A 15,656-nucleotide genomic window follows, 5' to 3' on the forward strand; every position below is an offset into this window, starting at 1 on the left:
TGCCAGGCCCGCTCTCCCTAGGGTGGGGCTGGCTGTTCCAGAGACTGGCTCAACCTGTTGAACACCTGGCTGCTGTAACTTGGCATCTATGCCCCTGCCTGCTAGTTCTGCCAGCTGCCTACCCAGAGCCCCACTGGGGAGGGGGGTCTGACCAGCAAAGGAGTCAGAATGGGGGTGTTGGGACCCCTTCCAGGACTTCAGAGCTTGTTCAGGAGGTGCTGATTTGGGGTCTGCCCTCTAACTACCCTGAGACTGTGGGAGGCCTGGGCTCAGGGACAGAGGAAAGCCACTTTGCTAGAGGTCTGAGGTGTACATGTCACTGGGATGGGCAGCTCTGGAGACAGCTTGGAGCTGCAGCCTGGAATTTCCTCTGTCGGGTGCCAGGGCCAGGCCTCCAGGGCCCCACCCCCAGCCTCGCCTGACCTCCCCTCCCTGGGAGAGCAGACTGTCCCTGGAGGAGGGGGGAGGGGCAGGGAGGGCATTTAGGCCATGCTGGTGGAGAGAGGTGACTTCCTAAGGGTAGGGGGGGGCACACTGCACAGCCCCATCTGAGAACCCTGTCCTCATGCAGGGGAGGCATGCTGTTGGCTCTTCAGAGATGCCCTCCCACTGCCCCCACCACACACACGCACACGCACACGCGTGTGCGCTCTGAGGGTACAGGGTCCTGGGTCCCTTGGAGGGGCCCTGACTCCAGCAGGTCCTTGCTGCCCTCCATCCCTGTGACCCCTCAGCTTCAGGCCCAAATTGGGGTTCAGCTGGCCCAAAGGATGACAAGTCAGGGTGCCAGCCATAGTGGAAGGCAGACATCATCACCCATGTGTGGGAAAAGGGGTGTAGGCAGGTTCCCTGTTCCTCTTCATTCTGAGGGAAAGGTGTGACCTCTCCTGTCTTCTTCCCTTTTCATTCAGTGGAAGAAGAAGTCTCTCTTCCAGCCACTCAGACTCTCCCTGCTTGGCCCTGGAATGTCTGTTCCTCTTATACTTGGGGTTTCTCCCAACTATACTTCCTCAGGGGCCTGGACTCCCTCTGTGCATCCCCTCCCCCAAGGAGGGCTAGTGGCCCTGCCATGGCCTGTCCCTCCCCATCTTTCCCCTCTCCACCACCCCCAGCCTCAGCTGGGAATGGCCCTGAATCCTGCTTTTCCAGCATTTCGAAACCAGGATTGTTTTGAAATCCCTGAGTACTTCTCCACCCCCTCTGACTCCCCTCCTCCCCACTTGCCCAGAATTTAGTGCTCTAATCTGACTTCACGCTGTGCATTGCCAGGGTGTGTGTGAGTGTATGTGCTTGCACATGACCACATGTGTACTACTCAGCTTGTGTGTGTCCTGGTATGGGTCTCTGGTCTGTCTCTCAGCGGGTCTGTATGACCAGCCTAGGTCTGAGATGTTTCCTGAGCTCCCTTGGGCTGTCTCTGTTGAACTGGGGAGCTCTCATGAATCTTCTGGAACCCATCTGGGAGGACCTTGGGGTGTCTTTAGGGGCTATGTGTCTTTCAATCACATGTGTGCAGGAGTAGTTATGTGGAATGTGTGTGCCCTGGTTGTGGTTGTGTCTGATGAGTATGTGTGCCTGCACCCTCGTGCTCTTCCTGCCTCTCTCCTCCTCCCTCGAACATGTTTGGGGTGTGTAGTCACAGGTCACTCCCTGAAGGTCCCTGGGACATGGAGTCCTCTGTCCTTTGATAGGGAGGTTTCCTGGAGGGAGGCCAAAGCTTCAGGCAGTTCTGTGATCCTTGGAGAGAAGATGGTGGAGTGGGGAGTCTGCAGAGAAGCTGTCTGTGGGCCTGGGTTCCTTCATTGCCACTCACGGAACCCACATCTTGAGGGCCCTCAACACTGCCAGGCCACTCTTTTCTTGTCTGAGGACACAGAGGTGGTGGTGCTATAGCAGGCTATGCCAGAGCTTTAAAGGAAAGTGCTGGGAGGGAGGGAGTTAACCCTCCACCCCTGGATCACTCATTTTGTTGGGGACTAATCCTACCGCCCACATCAGACCTAAGATCTCCCCCCTTCAGTTTCTTTTGGTGTGTGTGTGTGTGTGTGTGTGTGTGTGTGTGTGTGTGTGTGTGTGTGTGTGTTTTCCAGAGCGCTGTTCAGCTCTGGCTTATGGTGGTGCAGGAGATTGAACCTGGGACTTTGGAGCCTCAGGTATGAGAGTTTCTTTGCATAACCATTATGTTGTCTCCTCTGCCCCAGACTGAGATCTTGATGACAATTTTCAGGCTCAGGAAAGCGGACTTCTCAAATAGCTAGAGGCAAAACCAGACAAGACACCCCTATTTCTAGCCTGAACAGAAAACAGAAGGGTCTGGAATCCTTAAACCCATAAGGAGGTGGTTGCTACCCCAGAAATATATGTAAAATATTTTAAATATATCCCCCCACACCCTGCTATGCCTTTGTAGGCCTGATCTTGGGAAGTCCTTCTTGATGTTTGATCTAATTTCTTTTGTAGTTTGGGTTGTGGCAGGTGTGTGTGTGGGGTTGTTCTGTATTCTTTTTTTTATTTTTATTTTTTCCCCTTTTTGTTGCCCTTGTTTTATTGTTGTAGTTATTGTTGTCTGTCTTCATTGTTGGATAGGACAGAGAGAAATGGAGAGAGGAGGAGAAGAGAAAGACAGACACCTGTAGACCTGCTTCACCGCTTGTGAAGCAACTCCCCTGCAGGTGGGGAGCCAAGGGCTCAAACTGGGATCCTTAGACGGTCCTTACGCTTTGTGCCTTAACCTACTGTGCTACCGCCCGACTCCCTTGTTCTGTATTCTAAAGCAATGGTGGTGGTATTGAAGTTATGTCAGCCTTTGATAAGGGCATTGGACCCCTCGATAACCTCGCCGTGACTCAGTTTCCCATCTTGGCATTTCTGGCTATAGAAGAATGCTTGCCTCTAGAAGCATTAGTGGCAAGTCAGTGAGTGAAGGAGGATTGGGCTGGGCAGGCACTGTGAATAGGGTTGGAGAGGTGGACAGAGGCTCAGCTGTTGCTTTACATTCTCCCCTCCCCATGGCTGCTGGTCTCCTGTGGGTGAGAGGAAGGGAGGGGCACAGGTTATGCTCAGTGACCCAGCAGGGGGAGGGTCTTGGCGAGGATTTCTTAGTGTGTTTCTCAATTTCTGTCTCTGACACACACACACACAGACACACACACACAGACACAGAGACACACACACAGAGACACACACACAGACACACACACACACACACACACACACACACACACACACACGTGTCACTGCAGACACCTTCAGGAGATGAGCCCAGGAAAGTCACCCAGGTGGAGGGAGGGAGGAAGGGCGGCACCAGATGGTGCTATGAGGAACCAGCCTTCCTCAGTCCTCCAGACGCTATGCAGTCTGGCCCCTAGAAATGAATGCTGAGATCTTCATAAAGGTCTCTCCCAGACTCTGCTGTCCATTGCCTGGGAGCAACCCAGGCCAGAGAGGGTTAAGTCTGGTTGGCAGGGACACCCCCCTGCCCCCAGTGCAGTGAAAGAGGGAGAGGGAGGGGTGGTTAGCAGCTTGCTCTAGTTGGCGACTCTCCCAGAATTCTTCGGAAAAGAACTCCCCTTTGACCCCCAGTACAAACTGAGCCCAGCCACCAACCTCCTCCCTCTGGCCTGTAGGCTTTTCACCCAGCCCCCTCCTGCTGAAGCTCTGAGCTTCACTCTCCAGCACAGGCCCTCCTCTGACCAGGCTGGGTCTCCAGGACTTTGCATCTTCAGAGACCTGGAACCCACATTACCCTTTCCCTGACATAGGACAACTGGGGGAGACAGGCCCTGGAAACTGGGACTGTCCTCCAGTTGCCCCTCCCCCTCCAGCCCTCCCTCCCAGCAGGTCCTGAGGCCAGGCAAGGCCGTGGGAGTCCTCTGTCCCTCCTCCCTCCCCGTGGGCCCAGCTCTGAGGCATCTTCCAGTACCTTCTCCTTTCCTGTTTCCAAGACAGGGAGGGGGAGTTGTGCGGTGGGGCAGCTGGGTCAGTCTTGGCTCCTGGCCAATCCACAGAAGTCCTGGGGAGGAGGGGGAATCTGAGTAGCTCAGACTTCCTGGAGCTGCGGGCCCTGTAGATGTGTGTCCATGTTTATGTGGCATGCATGTTGGGGGTGGGGCTGGGGTTCTGGGAGGAGCTGGGCCATCGATATTGTTGGCCTGGGGCTTCTAGCTGTGACCCTTTCTCCACAGGGAGCCCCCATCCCAGGCCACACCCTTGAGCCCAGCGCGACACCCATTATTCCTGAGGTGAGAGGTCCCTGTGCTTGTGCGTGTTCCCCACCCTGCCCTCCCCCGCTGCTGCCACAGCCTGACTGAGCTCCGCCTCTTGCTTGGCTTTTTGTCTTGGGCGCCCTCCTCCTGGCTTTCTGCCCCCACTTCTCCTTTCAGTCCCCTCCCCATAGAGGAGGGGGCTAATAACCCTTATAACCTGGAGCCTGGCTGGGAGTGACTGAGAGAGGGAGAGGAAGAGAAAGAGAGAGAGAGAGATAAAGAGAGAGAGAGAGAGAGTGTGTGTGTGTGTGTGTGTGTGTGTGTGTGAGAGAGAGAGAGAGAGAGAGAGAGAGAGAGCTGGGGCAGGAGGGGTTATAAAGCAAGCGTCACTCCAGTGAAAGTCTCCTTTCCCCACTGGGTGGGAGGTGGGGAGCTCCTGGCCCATCACCCCTGGAGGGCAAGGTCCAGATCTCTTGGTCACCCAGTACTTGCTCCCCCTGCTGCTGGCTTTGGCTTCTACTGGGGCAGTCAAAGCCAGGGTGACTACCAGTCACTGAAAACTGCTTTCTGCTCTGCCTCCCCTTCTCTCTCTCTCTTCTGCCATCCCCCTCCTCTCCCTCCCCTCCTTCCTTACTTAGCAACAACTCTCTGAATTCACAACAAACATGCCTGCCTGCTGGTCGTGTCCTCATCTGACTAGGGATAGCTGGAAAAAGCTGAGGCCTGGGAGAGGGGCCACTTCTAGACCATCCTTAGGCAGAGCCTAGGGGCTTTTGGTCTCTGATTCTTCCAGCCTCAACCCTAACCCCTCAGGGACTGGGAGGAAGTGGTCCTGCTTCCAACTCAGGCTGTGAAAAAAATAGAGAGGCCTGACAGGTGTGACTGAGCAGAAATGGGCAGGGCTTGGCCTCCAACCTCACTGCTGGGTCCCACCTGGCCTCTGACCCCCACCTGGGGAGTGGGTGGGGCTACAAATCTAGCTCCTACCCTGGGCCTCTCTCAGCAGGGGCCCACTAAGGGTGGCCTTGGTAACTGGCCTGTCTTCCTCTCCACCCCCCTCTCCACCTTTTAGGGATCAGGTTGGTGGGTGAGGATGTCAGGGCTGGAGGGTGGGTGGAGCTGGAGGGTGACCCAAGAACTTTGCTCTTAGATCACCAGCCAGGCCTGGCACCTATATCTGCTGAGGGGGTGGGGAGTGGAGTCCTCTTTTGCTTTTCTTTGACCTCTTCCCTGGGCTGGAACTGTGGCTTGAGGCTAGGACCTGGCACAGTGTAGGCCTGAAGGGGGTGTGTGGCTCTGCGCTCCACAGCAGAAGGCTGAGCCCTGGGTAAATCTGTATGATGAATTTTTTGAGCTATACATGATTGCTATACATGGAGTTCAAATCTTACTCTCCTAATTCTGGACTATACCTAGGGTCAGTGACTTAACTTCCCTCTGGCCCTTAGTTTTTCTGATCTGTAGAATGGAGGTCAGAACAGTACTTTCTTGTCGAGTTCTGAGAGATAAACTGGATTGTGTATGTGAAGGTTTAAGGACAACCTGATGTGAGAGCAAATTAAAAGAAAGATTTTTTTGAGGTCAGGCAGTAGTGCAGCGGGTTAAGCGCATGTGGTGCAAAGTGCAAGGACTGGCAGAAGGATCCTGGCTCCCCACCTGCAGGGGAGTCGATTTACAGGCGGTGAATCAGGTCTGCAGGTGTCTTTCTTGCCCCCTTTCTGTCTTCCTCGCCTCTCTCCATTTCTCTCTGTCCTATCCAACAACGAATGACATCAACAATAACAATAATAAACACAACAAGGCTACAACAATAAGAGCAACAAAAGGTGGAAAAAAATGGCCTCCAGGAGCAGTAGATTCATGATGCAGGCACTGAGCCCCAGCAATAACCCTGGAGGCAAAAAAAAAAAAGATTTTTATTATCTTTGTTTATTTATTAAATAGAGACAGCCAGAGATTGAAAGGAAGGGGGGGGGAGGTAGAGAGGAAGAGAGACAGACAGACCAGACACCTGCAACTCTGCTTCACCACTTGCAGAGTTCCCCCCTGCAGGTGGGGGCTGGGGGCTTGAACTTGGCTCCTTGTGCATTAATTATAAAGTGCACTCAAACAGGTGTGCCGCCACCACCCAGCCCCCTGTGGAAGCAGATGCTTAATGAATGTTAGAGGTCCTGCTCATTATTATTAATTAGAGCACTTCACAGGAACTTCCTTCCTTTCTCTCATTCTGTCTTTTTTCTTTTTGGAACTCTTACCACTGCCCCCATCCCCACTGTAATAGAAGGAGAATTGATGAGGGTGGGGAACTAGGGAAGAGATCACTTTCCAAGTACTTCAAATTCTTAGATTCTGAAGATTTATTTATTTTTAATATTTTATTTATTTTATTTTAATTAGGGTGGGTGTAGGAAAGAAAGGAACAGTGAAAGACCAGAGCACTGCTCAGCTCTGGCTGATGGTGGTACTGAGGATTGAACCTGGGAGACCTCAGAGCCTCAGGCATGAAAGTCTTTTTGCATAACCATTATGCTTATTTTTATGAGAGGCAGAGAACAGAGGAGACAGAGCGTAGCTAGGTTTGGGGAATGGGGCCTGGAGCTTCTGGGACTGCAGGCATGAGGGTGCTGTGTGCTTATGCTGAGTTATCTCTCAGGTCCCAGACCCAAGGCTTTCCTCCTCCTCCTCCTTTTATGTCTTATTTATTTGTTCATGAGAAAGATATATATAGAGAAAGAACCAGACATCACTCTGGTACATGTGCTGCCCGGGATTGAATTCAGGACCTCACTTTTTTTTTTTTTTAATATTTATTTTTTTTTATTTATTCCCTTTTGTTGCCTTTGTTGTTTTATTGTTGTAGTTATTATTGTTGTTGTTGGATAGGACAGAGAGAAATGGGGAGAGGAGGGGAAGACAGAGAGGAGAGAACGACCTGCAGACCTGCTTCACCGCTTGTGGTGAAGGATCCCTGCGGGGGGAGGGGGATCCTTATGCTGGCCCTTGAGCTTTGTGCCATGAACGCTTAGCCCCCTGTGGTGCCGTCCAGCCCCCCCCTTTTTTAAATTTATTTTTTTTCTGTTTTGTTGACCATCTTTTTTATCGTTGTTAGTTATTATTATTGTCGTTGTTAGACAGGACAGAGAGAAATTGAGAGAGATGGGGAAGACAGACACCTGCTTCACCACCTGCGAAGCAAACCCCCTGTAGGTGGGGAGCTTGGGGCTCAAACCGGGATCCTCTTGCTGTCCCTTGCGCTTTGCGTGCTTAACCTGCTGCGCCACTGCCCGGCTCCCTTTCTTTTTTTTTTTTAACCATAACCAGGGGCTGGGTGGTGGCGCACCTGGTTGAGTGCACGTTACCATAACCAGAGCACTGCTCAGCTCTGGCTTATGGTGGTGTGGGGAATTGAACCTGGGACTATGGAGCTTCAAGCATGAGAGTTTGTTTGTATACCCATTATGCTATCTACCCCCACCCTCTCTACTACTCTTTTAGACTTACCTTCTCTTCTTTCCTTCCCTCCTTCTTTTCTTTTTTTTCAATTTTATTATTTAAACCATAGAAGTTAGATGCCCTGCTGACTGACTTTTTTTTTTTTTTTTTTCTATCAGAGCACTGTTCAGCTCTGGCTTATGGTGGTTCAGGGGATTGAACCTGGGACTTTGAAGCCTCAGGCATGAGAGTCTCTTTGCATAACCATTATGCTATCTACCCCTGCCCACTGACTGACATTTTTTATTGTCGAGGTGATGCTTATACTCGTGCATGCTAAATTTTTCATTCATGTAGAGAGATCAAGAGAGACACTACAGCAATGGAGCTTCTAGTAGTGTTGTGACACTCCCATGTGGTGCTAAGGCTTGAACCTGGGCTGCCTTTATGGCAAGGCACTTGCCCTACCTGGTGAGCCATCTCTCTGAGGCATGACTGGCTGATGTTTTGATTGCCAGAGAGGCCTGGGGGTGGGGCCTAGGATGCCTTTTCCTCCCCACCTCCCAATGCTCCCAGGACTCAGCTCAGCTTCCTCACCCTCCCACCCCACACCCCCATCCCCTGCTGCTCTGTTCTCTCACCACACTGAACAGCACATTCTGTCCTTAAATGACTTAAATGGCCACCTCCTCTCCTTCCTGACCTAAGGGGTCAGGGACTTTCTTTGGGGAGGAGGATGGCTTTGCGGAGCTGTAACAGGATGGAACTGTTAGTTCTGCACCAGGGCCCAGGGTCCCTCAGACTCTTTGGACCCTACCCAGACATTTTTCTGAGTTTATGGGGCAGTGCCCAGGCCTAGGCCATGTCTCAAAACTCAGATCAGCCTGCCTGGCACCTGTTGGACACAGATGTCAAGGGAGGGGTGGGCTCTATCAGCACCCACCATGGCCCTGAGGACACCCCTCAAATCTATTCCTGGGCTGCATGAGTGAGTGACAGCTGGGGGAGGAAGTTCTGCTTCAGGCCCAAGTGCCCTGGGGCAGGGGTTAGTGACACTGGTTGAGCAGGGCTCTGGCATGGGGCAGAGTAGAATGCTCAGCAACTTTTGGGTAAAGAACTGGGCCCAGGAGGCAGCAGGAGTGGGGGCCCCTCTGAGGGCAGCTATACCCACAGGTAGTTAGGGCCTCCTGGGGATTGAGTGTGCAGATCTCTGGAGGGGGAGGGTTCACATGTGTCAGAGATACCCAGGATACCAGGCTCTGTGGCCAGGGTCTCAGGATGGGACTTGACTAGCAGGTATTTTCTCTGACCTGGTAGTTCCACCTCTTTCTGGGACCTGAGGGGACAACTCCTTCCATGGGCCTTAGGGGGAGGGCTCTAACTTGGCCTGGACCATGCCTTTACTGCTGGTCAGACCAGACCGCCTGTGCCCAGTCCCTGGGGCCCATTCCTTGGGCAGGCTTGGGCTATTTTTGGGAACAGGCTGGGGCTCTGGGGCTGGTTTCAGATGTTCCAATGTGAACAGGAGAAAATGGGAACAGATGGCTAGAGGGTTCCAATCAGCGGGTCCTGCTGGGAGCAGGTTTATTTTTAGGGCCTCCTTAACCCTTTGGGTGAGGGGGGCTGACCCTGAGAGAGATAGCATTCTCTAGTTGAGAACAGGTCTTTCCTCCTGGACCCTAACTTTCCAGAAGTGAATATCCCACTTGCTCTCCTTTCTTTTTCAAACTTTCCACTCTTTAGAGGCCCAGGGTCAGGAAGTAGGCCTCAGCCTTCTCCTAACCCAAACTCAGCAGGTGTCAGGCCTGAAGAGGGGTGCCTGGAAAGGGGGAGGGGCAGGGATGCGGGCTGCTGTGGAAGGGGAAACACCCCACCCCACCCCGCCCCACACCCAGCTTCCCTCCTGGGTTGCAGAGACACAGACCAAAGACTAAGGCAGTGGACAACCATTCTGTGAGTTCACACTTGGGATTTAAGTGTATGTTGGTAAAACTGTCGATGCTCAGGGAAATGCCAGTCTAGGAAGCAGGGAAGAGCCACCTTTTTTTAAAAAAAATGTATTTATGCATTTATTATTGGGTAGGGGCAGAGAGAAACTGAGAGGGAGGGAGGGAGGAGAGAGAGAGAGAGAGAGAGAACTGCAGCACTGCTTCATCACTTCTGAAGCTTCCCCTCTGCAGGTGGGGGACTAAGGGATTGAACCCGAGTCCTTGTGCACTATAACATGTGCACTTAACCAGGGGCATCACCGCCCAGCCTTGAAGAATCATCTTTGTACTTGGTCCCACTCATGTGATGTCCACAGGTTCATTCTCCTGGGCACTGCAAGGGTTATCAGATGCATACTGTCAGCCTTTACCAGCTGAGAAGGCACCAGGGTACCAGGCAGTAGGTAAAGGAGACAGTACAGCTGGAGGCATGTGGACTGAGCATGTTATATTCATGTAAGTTTGCAGGTGAGCCAGAGAGATAGGGGCAGGATGTGTGTCTTGTCATGTATGCAATACAGGTTTGAACCCTGGTACCATATAGGAGATGCCATGGCACTAGGGGAAGCTCCAGTGCTGTTGTATCTCTCTCTCTCTGTCTCTCTTTCTCTCTACTTATCTGAATGAAAAAAAAAGTCATCCTAGGACTGGTAAAATGGAATGCAGGCAAGTTTCGGGCTCTACAAAGAAATTTGCAGATGAGGAAATAGTCTCAGAGGGGTAATAGGATTGGTACCCTGCTCACCTGACAGCAAACAGTTTTCATCTCACATGTCCTTAGCATGCCTGTTTGTGTCACCACCTCAGTGGGGGAGGCTAGCTGGGCGCAGGTTTAGGAAATGAGGGGAAGAAGGGTGGCCCGGGGACAGGGGACCCTGCCTGTCATTGCTCTCCTGATCCCTAAGCCCTTCTTGCAAGAGGGTGCCAGGGCTGACACCAGAAACCCCATTTGGCCTTCCTGTCTTCCCTGCCGGAGGATCACAGGCACACATCCTGTCTCGGCAGCCCCCACCCCCACCCCCACCCAGCCTGGCCCACATGCCCTGACTTCCTGCAGGGTCAGGGCCCTCCACATGGCAATGTGGACAGAGTGCAAGGGCCCTCCAGGTGCTGCTGGTGTGCCAGGGGCATGGGCCAGGTTGACCAGGTGAGGGGGCAGGGAGGCTGCCTCTGGTACCTGGGGCGTGAGCCTTCGGAGGGCAGGCTGGTGAGGTCCCGCCCCGCCATACACAGGCTGTGCCAGCAGTCTGCCCGCACTCCACAATGGCCCCATTGTTCCCTACAGCCAGGCAGTTTGGAGGAGGTTCCTAAGCCACCCCAGTCCCCCCACCAAGCAGGGGCGAGATTAACCCCTTGGAGGGCAGAGGGCAGGTGAGGGCCACAGGAGCCACCCTGCCCATGGGTCTCATGAGGGAATCCCATCTTGGCTTGGAAAGTTACCTTCTACCCACATGCATACTCTAGGGTACTTTGGGGATGGGGCTCCCCCTCCCTCCAGGAGTCACACCTAGACCCTCTCCTACCCCCACCATGGGGCAGGTGCCAGGGGACAGGAAGTGCCAGTGGGGTGGCAGGCGGAGAACAGATATATTTGGGCCCGGTGGGGCTAATTCCAGCCACCACTGCCTGCCCTACTGGCTCCTGAGCTCCTTTCCTTCCTGTGAAACCAGAGCTGGGTTGGGCCTAGTTCAGGATTTCTGTGGATTTAAAGAGGCAGCACCATCCCTGCCAGCCAGACTTCCTCTCCCCCTTCCCCAGGTAGGGTCTGGGGTGGAAAGAAGACTGGTAGGCCTCTTGCTCCTCCCTCGCCTCCAGCTAACCCCCTTGCCTCCCGTTTGGGGTACCAGGCTTTTGGCACTCCTCTCTCCCAGAGGTTTGGGCGGGTGGGGTGGGTGGGGGTGGGCTGTGGTTTCCTGTGTTGGCTGTTTGTGCCTGGCCCAGAGTGCCCGCTGCCTGGGCTTCCTGCCCTGTCTTGTTTCCTTGTGCCCCCAACCCCCACCTTCCCCAACCCCTTAGGGGAGGAGCAGCCAGGGATTGGGCAGCAGCCTTTGGGGGCACCCCACTGCCAGGGCCTGAACACATGGGCCAGAGGAGCTGAATGATGTGACCTCAGACTGGTCCATTCAATGCTGCTAGTCCTTATAGTCCCATAATGGGCAGCTTCCCAGCTCCCACTCTGTTAAAAAGAAAGCTGGGACCAGAGAGGTTTGGGGCCAGGAGTTTCCAAGTCCCTGTAGGGTTGGGGTTGCCTGACATTACCCCGAGACTTCAGGTGGGGTGGGGCTGGAAACTCCCAGACAGAAATGGTTGCTTCGCATGGTCTCTTTTGGCAGGAGGGGTGGGGGAAGTGCGGAGAGCTGCTAGGAACCAGGGTGAGAGGGAGGTCCTCTCATAAAGGGTCCCAGAGCAATACCTTGGTCCCCCAAGCAGACTTCCTGCCAGGCTCTGAATCCTTGACCTCTCCACTCAGCTGAGTCACCACCTCAGGAAGAGGAAGTGACCTGGTAGAGGACCAAGGAGAAAAGGGACTCAGGACCTTGTCCTGGAGGCTGCATCTCCCTGATGCAGAGGCCCAGGGCCCACTCCTGCTCCCAGTATGGTCCTGCCCTTGAGATGTCTCTAAAGTTCCTAGTCGCCTACTCTAGAGGTGTCTGTCCACTGCCCCTGGAGCCAAAGATCCCCAAGGAGTTTTACTACCTTTTGGGGAGGTTTTAAACTTGAGAGACTGGTCAGCTGCCTGGTGAGCCACCCAGAAGCTCCTAGCATGGTGACAGGAGGCAGGCTATCATGGGTGTGAATGCCCATTGTAGCTGGCAGTTGTGTTGATCAAGGAGCTGGTATGTCACACCTGGAGGCCCTGGGCATCCATCTCAGCCTTCCTTTCAGGTCTCACCCTGCCAGCCCCAGTCAAACCTACTTTAATTCTGAGGCTGTTGGCTCCACACACACACACACACACACACCCCAAGCTTCCCCCCTGGAAGGCAAAAGATTTCCAGCTCTTTGTCTTGGCAGCAACCCCCTGGGCTCCCTTCTCCCGGGTATGCTCCTGGCCTTTCACTCAGGTGACTTGCACCTGCTCTCTGCTTGTGAGCACATGTCACTCCTGCTAAGAGGGAGCCCCAGTCATGTGTTCCCAGAGCCCCAGCCCCTTCTTTTCACCTAGCTCTGGGCCTCCAGGCCTGGTGTCGGGGAGCCCCCTTTTTTCCTTGTTTGTTTCAAAACTGCGTCCACCAAGAACCAACCTTCCTGCCGCCCATCCCCCAGGCCTCTCAGGCCTCTAGAGGAGGAGGGGTCTCTGGCAGCCAGGGCGACTGGGGAGGGTAAAGGGGGGGAGGTGTGAGATGGGAAAGTCCTGACTCATCCCGGCTTGACTCAGCTTGCCCTGCGGCTGGGTGGGAGCGAGGGGGTGGAGTCCTGGAGGGGAGGGCCACTCTTCTGGGGAGGAGGCTAGGACGCTGCCGGACATTATGAGAGGACTCCTGCTTATTTTCAGTCGCTCCCCAAATTATTATGCACCCTTGGTGTTTGAAGCTGTGAATATTGGTGGTGGGTGGTCCCCCCCACCCTTGTGACTGAAGCTGGGAAGTCCATTTACCCAGTTGCAGGCTTAGAAAGGAGGGAGGGGGACACTTTGGGAATGGGACTTTGGTGTTGCCACCCACCTGGGTCACATGACACAGTGGCCAGTCACTTCCTTTTCCCAGACCTCAGTTTCCTCATTGTGAAATGGGGATAGCATTTTCTGTTCAGGTAGGTTGTTTGGAGGATCCACAAGCTGGTGGAAGTGTGAGCCTGAGCCTCCCAGCCAGCCTCGGGCCTGTCCCTAAACCCAGGTGTTGCCTTGGGCGCTTCCCCGGGGTGATGCTGAGATTCGGGGCGGGAAGCCTTGAGTCCCCAGCCAGACCTTGGACTTTGGAACCTGCTCCTGAGGAGTCCAGGTCCCCTGAGAGCTGGATGGGGGGAGAGGCAGGCAGATGTGTGGGGGGCCACTTTAGAGTTAGACGCCCACGGGACCCACTGGTGAACCCCCCCCACCCTCCACTTCCTGGCCCAACCCCCACCAAACGGGGGTTTGCTACGTGTGCCCCTGGGGCTGGCCCGGCCTGTCACAACCACAAGGCTCCGGGACCCAGTCCTCCCCTCCCCCACCACCTAGGTTTGGAGGGGGGACTGGGGCAGGGGGCGGTCGGGTGAGGCTCCTGTGTTTGTGTGAGCGTGTTTTGTTTGTGTATCTGTGGCCTGGGTGTGTGTTTCTTTGCGACTCCCAGGCTTAACTTTCCCTTGCAGCTGGGTCTCAGTCTTTTCATCTGTGCAATGAGCCGGCGCTCGCCCCCTTGGTGCACCCCTGCAGCTTAGGTATCTGCGTCTCCCGGGGCTGTTTGGGGGGGGGGCTTCTGCTTTCGGTCAGCGCTCCAGCACCCCTCCGGCAGGAGCGCGCCTACAGCTCCTCGGGCTCGGTGCGTGTCTTCGTCTCCATGTCCACGTGTGCTCTGTGAGTCACAGTTGGGGTGCTCGTGGGTCCCCGAGCCCCAGGCTGGCGGCGCCCAGCCCCCGCCGCACTTGGCCGTGTGTCTGCGCGCTGCTCGTGCGGGGCCGGGAGGCGCGCTGCGGGCCTGTCCGCCTCCCGCTCCCTCGCTCGCTCGCTCCTGCTGGCTCGCTCGCTCGCTGGCTCTGGCCTCCGCTCTGGCTCTGCTGAAGGGGGCGGGGTGGGGTGCAGGGGCGGGGGGAGGGGAGGCTCCTGCATTCTTGCGGTCGGGGAGGAATCTGAGCCAGCCTTACTGGTCTCCAAAAGAGCCCAGCTGCAGCCCCGGGGCCCCCGCCAGGCCTCTAGCTGCCGGCCCGGGCCTGCTGGGATGGGCACGGGCTAGGCCTGCAGCTGGGGGCGGGTCGGGCCAGTGCCCCCTCCCTCTACCCTCTCTGCGCCCCGGGCGCCTGGGGGCAGGGCGTGAGGGGTTCCCCATTCTGGGGGAGGGGCGTGCTAGGAGTCCCCCCCCCAAAAAAAAAAAAGCTGAGCACACCTCAAGGCCGCGCGGTTGGAAGCACACGTGCCGCCTTTCCTGGGCGGGAATTCTGCCTCTGCGACCTTGGGGTTGGGCGGGGTGGGTGGGTGGGTGCTTGCTAGAGAGTGCAAGCCCCCTGAGGGCAAAATGCCAGAGGGATGGGATAGGATTGGCCTCTGGGAAGCCAAGGGAAGACCTAGGAGTCTTTCCTTCTACTCCTACCCCACCCGATCCTGTTCCCAGGGCTGTTGGGTTGGTTCCCTTCTCCTTTACCCTCCTCACATCCTCTCCCCAAGTCACAAGTTTTCTTTTTGGGGCTTGTTGCTGCAGTCCGTGCTCCAGTACCGAGTACCTGGCTGGGCCCTGGGCACGCACAGGGGCCGTAGCCCCACTGTGTGTGGGAGCCATGAGGATCCTGGCTAACAAGACAAGGTGTGTGGGTGTTGTGGAGGGCGGGAAGTGTGTGTGGAGAGTGGGAAGGGAAGGGCCAGCGGTGACGGGACTGAGCAGTGCTGGCTGGGAGAGCCAGACTCCTCAGGGTACTTAGCTGTCAGGCCACCGTGGGCAAAGGCAGGGGCAGAGTGGGAGGGTCTGCCCTTAGGCAGGCGCCCCTGATCTTACTGCCTGGAACCGAGGGCAGTGACAGCCAGCTATACCTGCAGTTCTAGCCTTTTTTCTCTGAAAGAGGGGGGAAAACGGTTTTTAGACCCCTACCCAGCCCATAGTCGTCCACTGGTGCCCTCTGGCCCTAACTAGCTGGGGGTGGGAGCTGGAGGAAGGGGCGGTGGCGGCCTCCCTCCCCTTCCCTGGGAGAAGCAGGCAGACAGGGCCAGGCGGCAGCAGCAGGACAGCAGAGCTGAAATAAATCTGAGCTGGTGTGGAATGAGGGGGGATAAATATCCTCTCCAGTGATGTGATCTTTCCAGCGGCTATTAATAGGTCTCCGGGGAGGGGGAGGCCGTGGGGGGAGCGGGCTGTAGCTTAAAGGGCCCGTAGCAAAGTCTGTAGGAATCCTTGGCTTCTAAAAG

General features: G+C 55.3%; 2 protein-coding genes across 5 annotated transcripts in view; both read left to right on the plus strand.

Annotated features, from left to right (window-relative positions):
* The window catches only part of RPS25 (ribosomal protein S25), a 303,551-nt gene that overhangs the window by 87,879 nt on the left and 200,016 nt on the right, over positions 1 to 15,656 (plus strand). The gene's annotated exons all lie outside the window — the stretch shown is intronic.
* The window catches only part of BCL9L (BCL9 like), a 35,738-nt gene that overhangs the window by 2,709 nt on the left and 17,373 nt on the right, over positions 1 to 15,656 (plus strand). Inside the window, exons 2-3 of one of the 4 annotated variants that reach the window (XM_016188384.2) lie at positions 4,185 to 4,241; positions 14,959 to 15,060. The exons of 1 other annotated variant lie outside the window; for it this stretch is intronic. In XM_016188384.2, coding sequence (XP_016043870.2) covers positions 15,035 to 15,060 — 26 coding nt within the window. In that variant the 5' untranslated portion in view covers positions 4,185 to 4,241; positions 14,959 to 15,034. The remainder of the gene's footprint in view (positions 1 to 4,184; positions 4,242 to 14,958; positions 15,061 to 15,656) is intronic. 2 more of the 4 variants (XM_060179929.1, XM_007523601.3) reach the window with 2 other exon arrangements.

The sequence above is a fragment of the Erinaceus europaeus genome, chromosome 20 (assembly GCF_950295315.1).
Source record: "Erinaceus europaeus chromosome 20, mEriEur2.1, whole genome shotgun sequence".
NCBI classification, from domain to species: Eukaryota; Metazoa; Chordata; class Mammalia; order Eulipotyphla; family Erinaceidae; genus Erinaceus; species Erinaceus europaeus.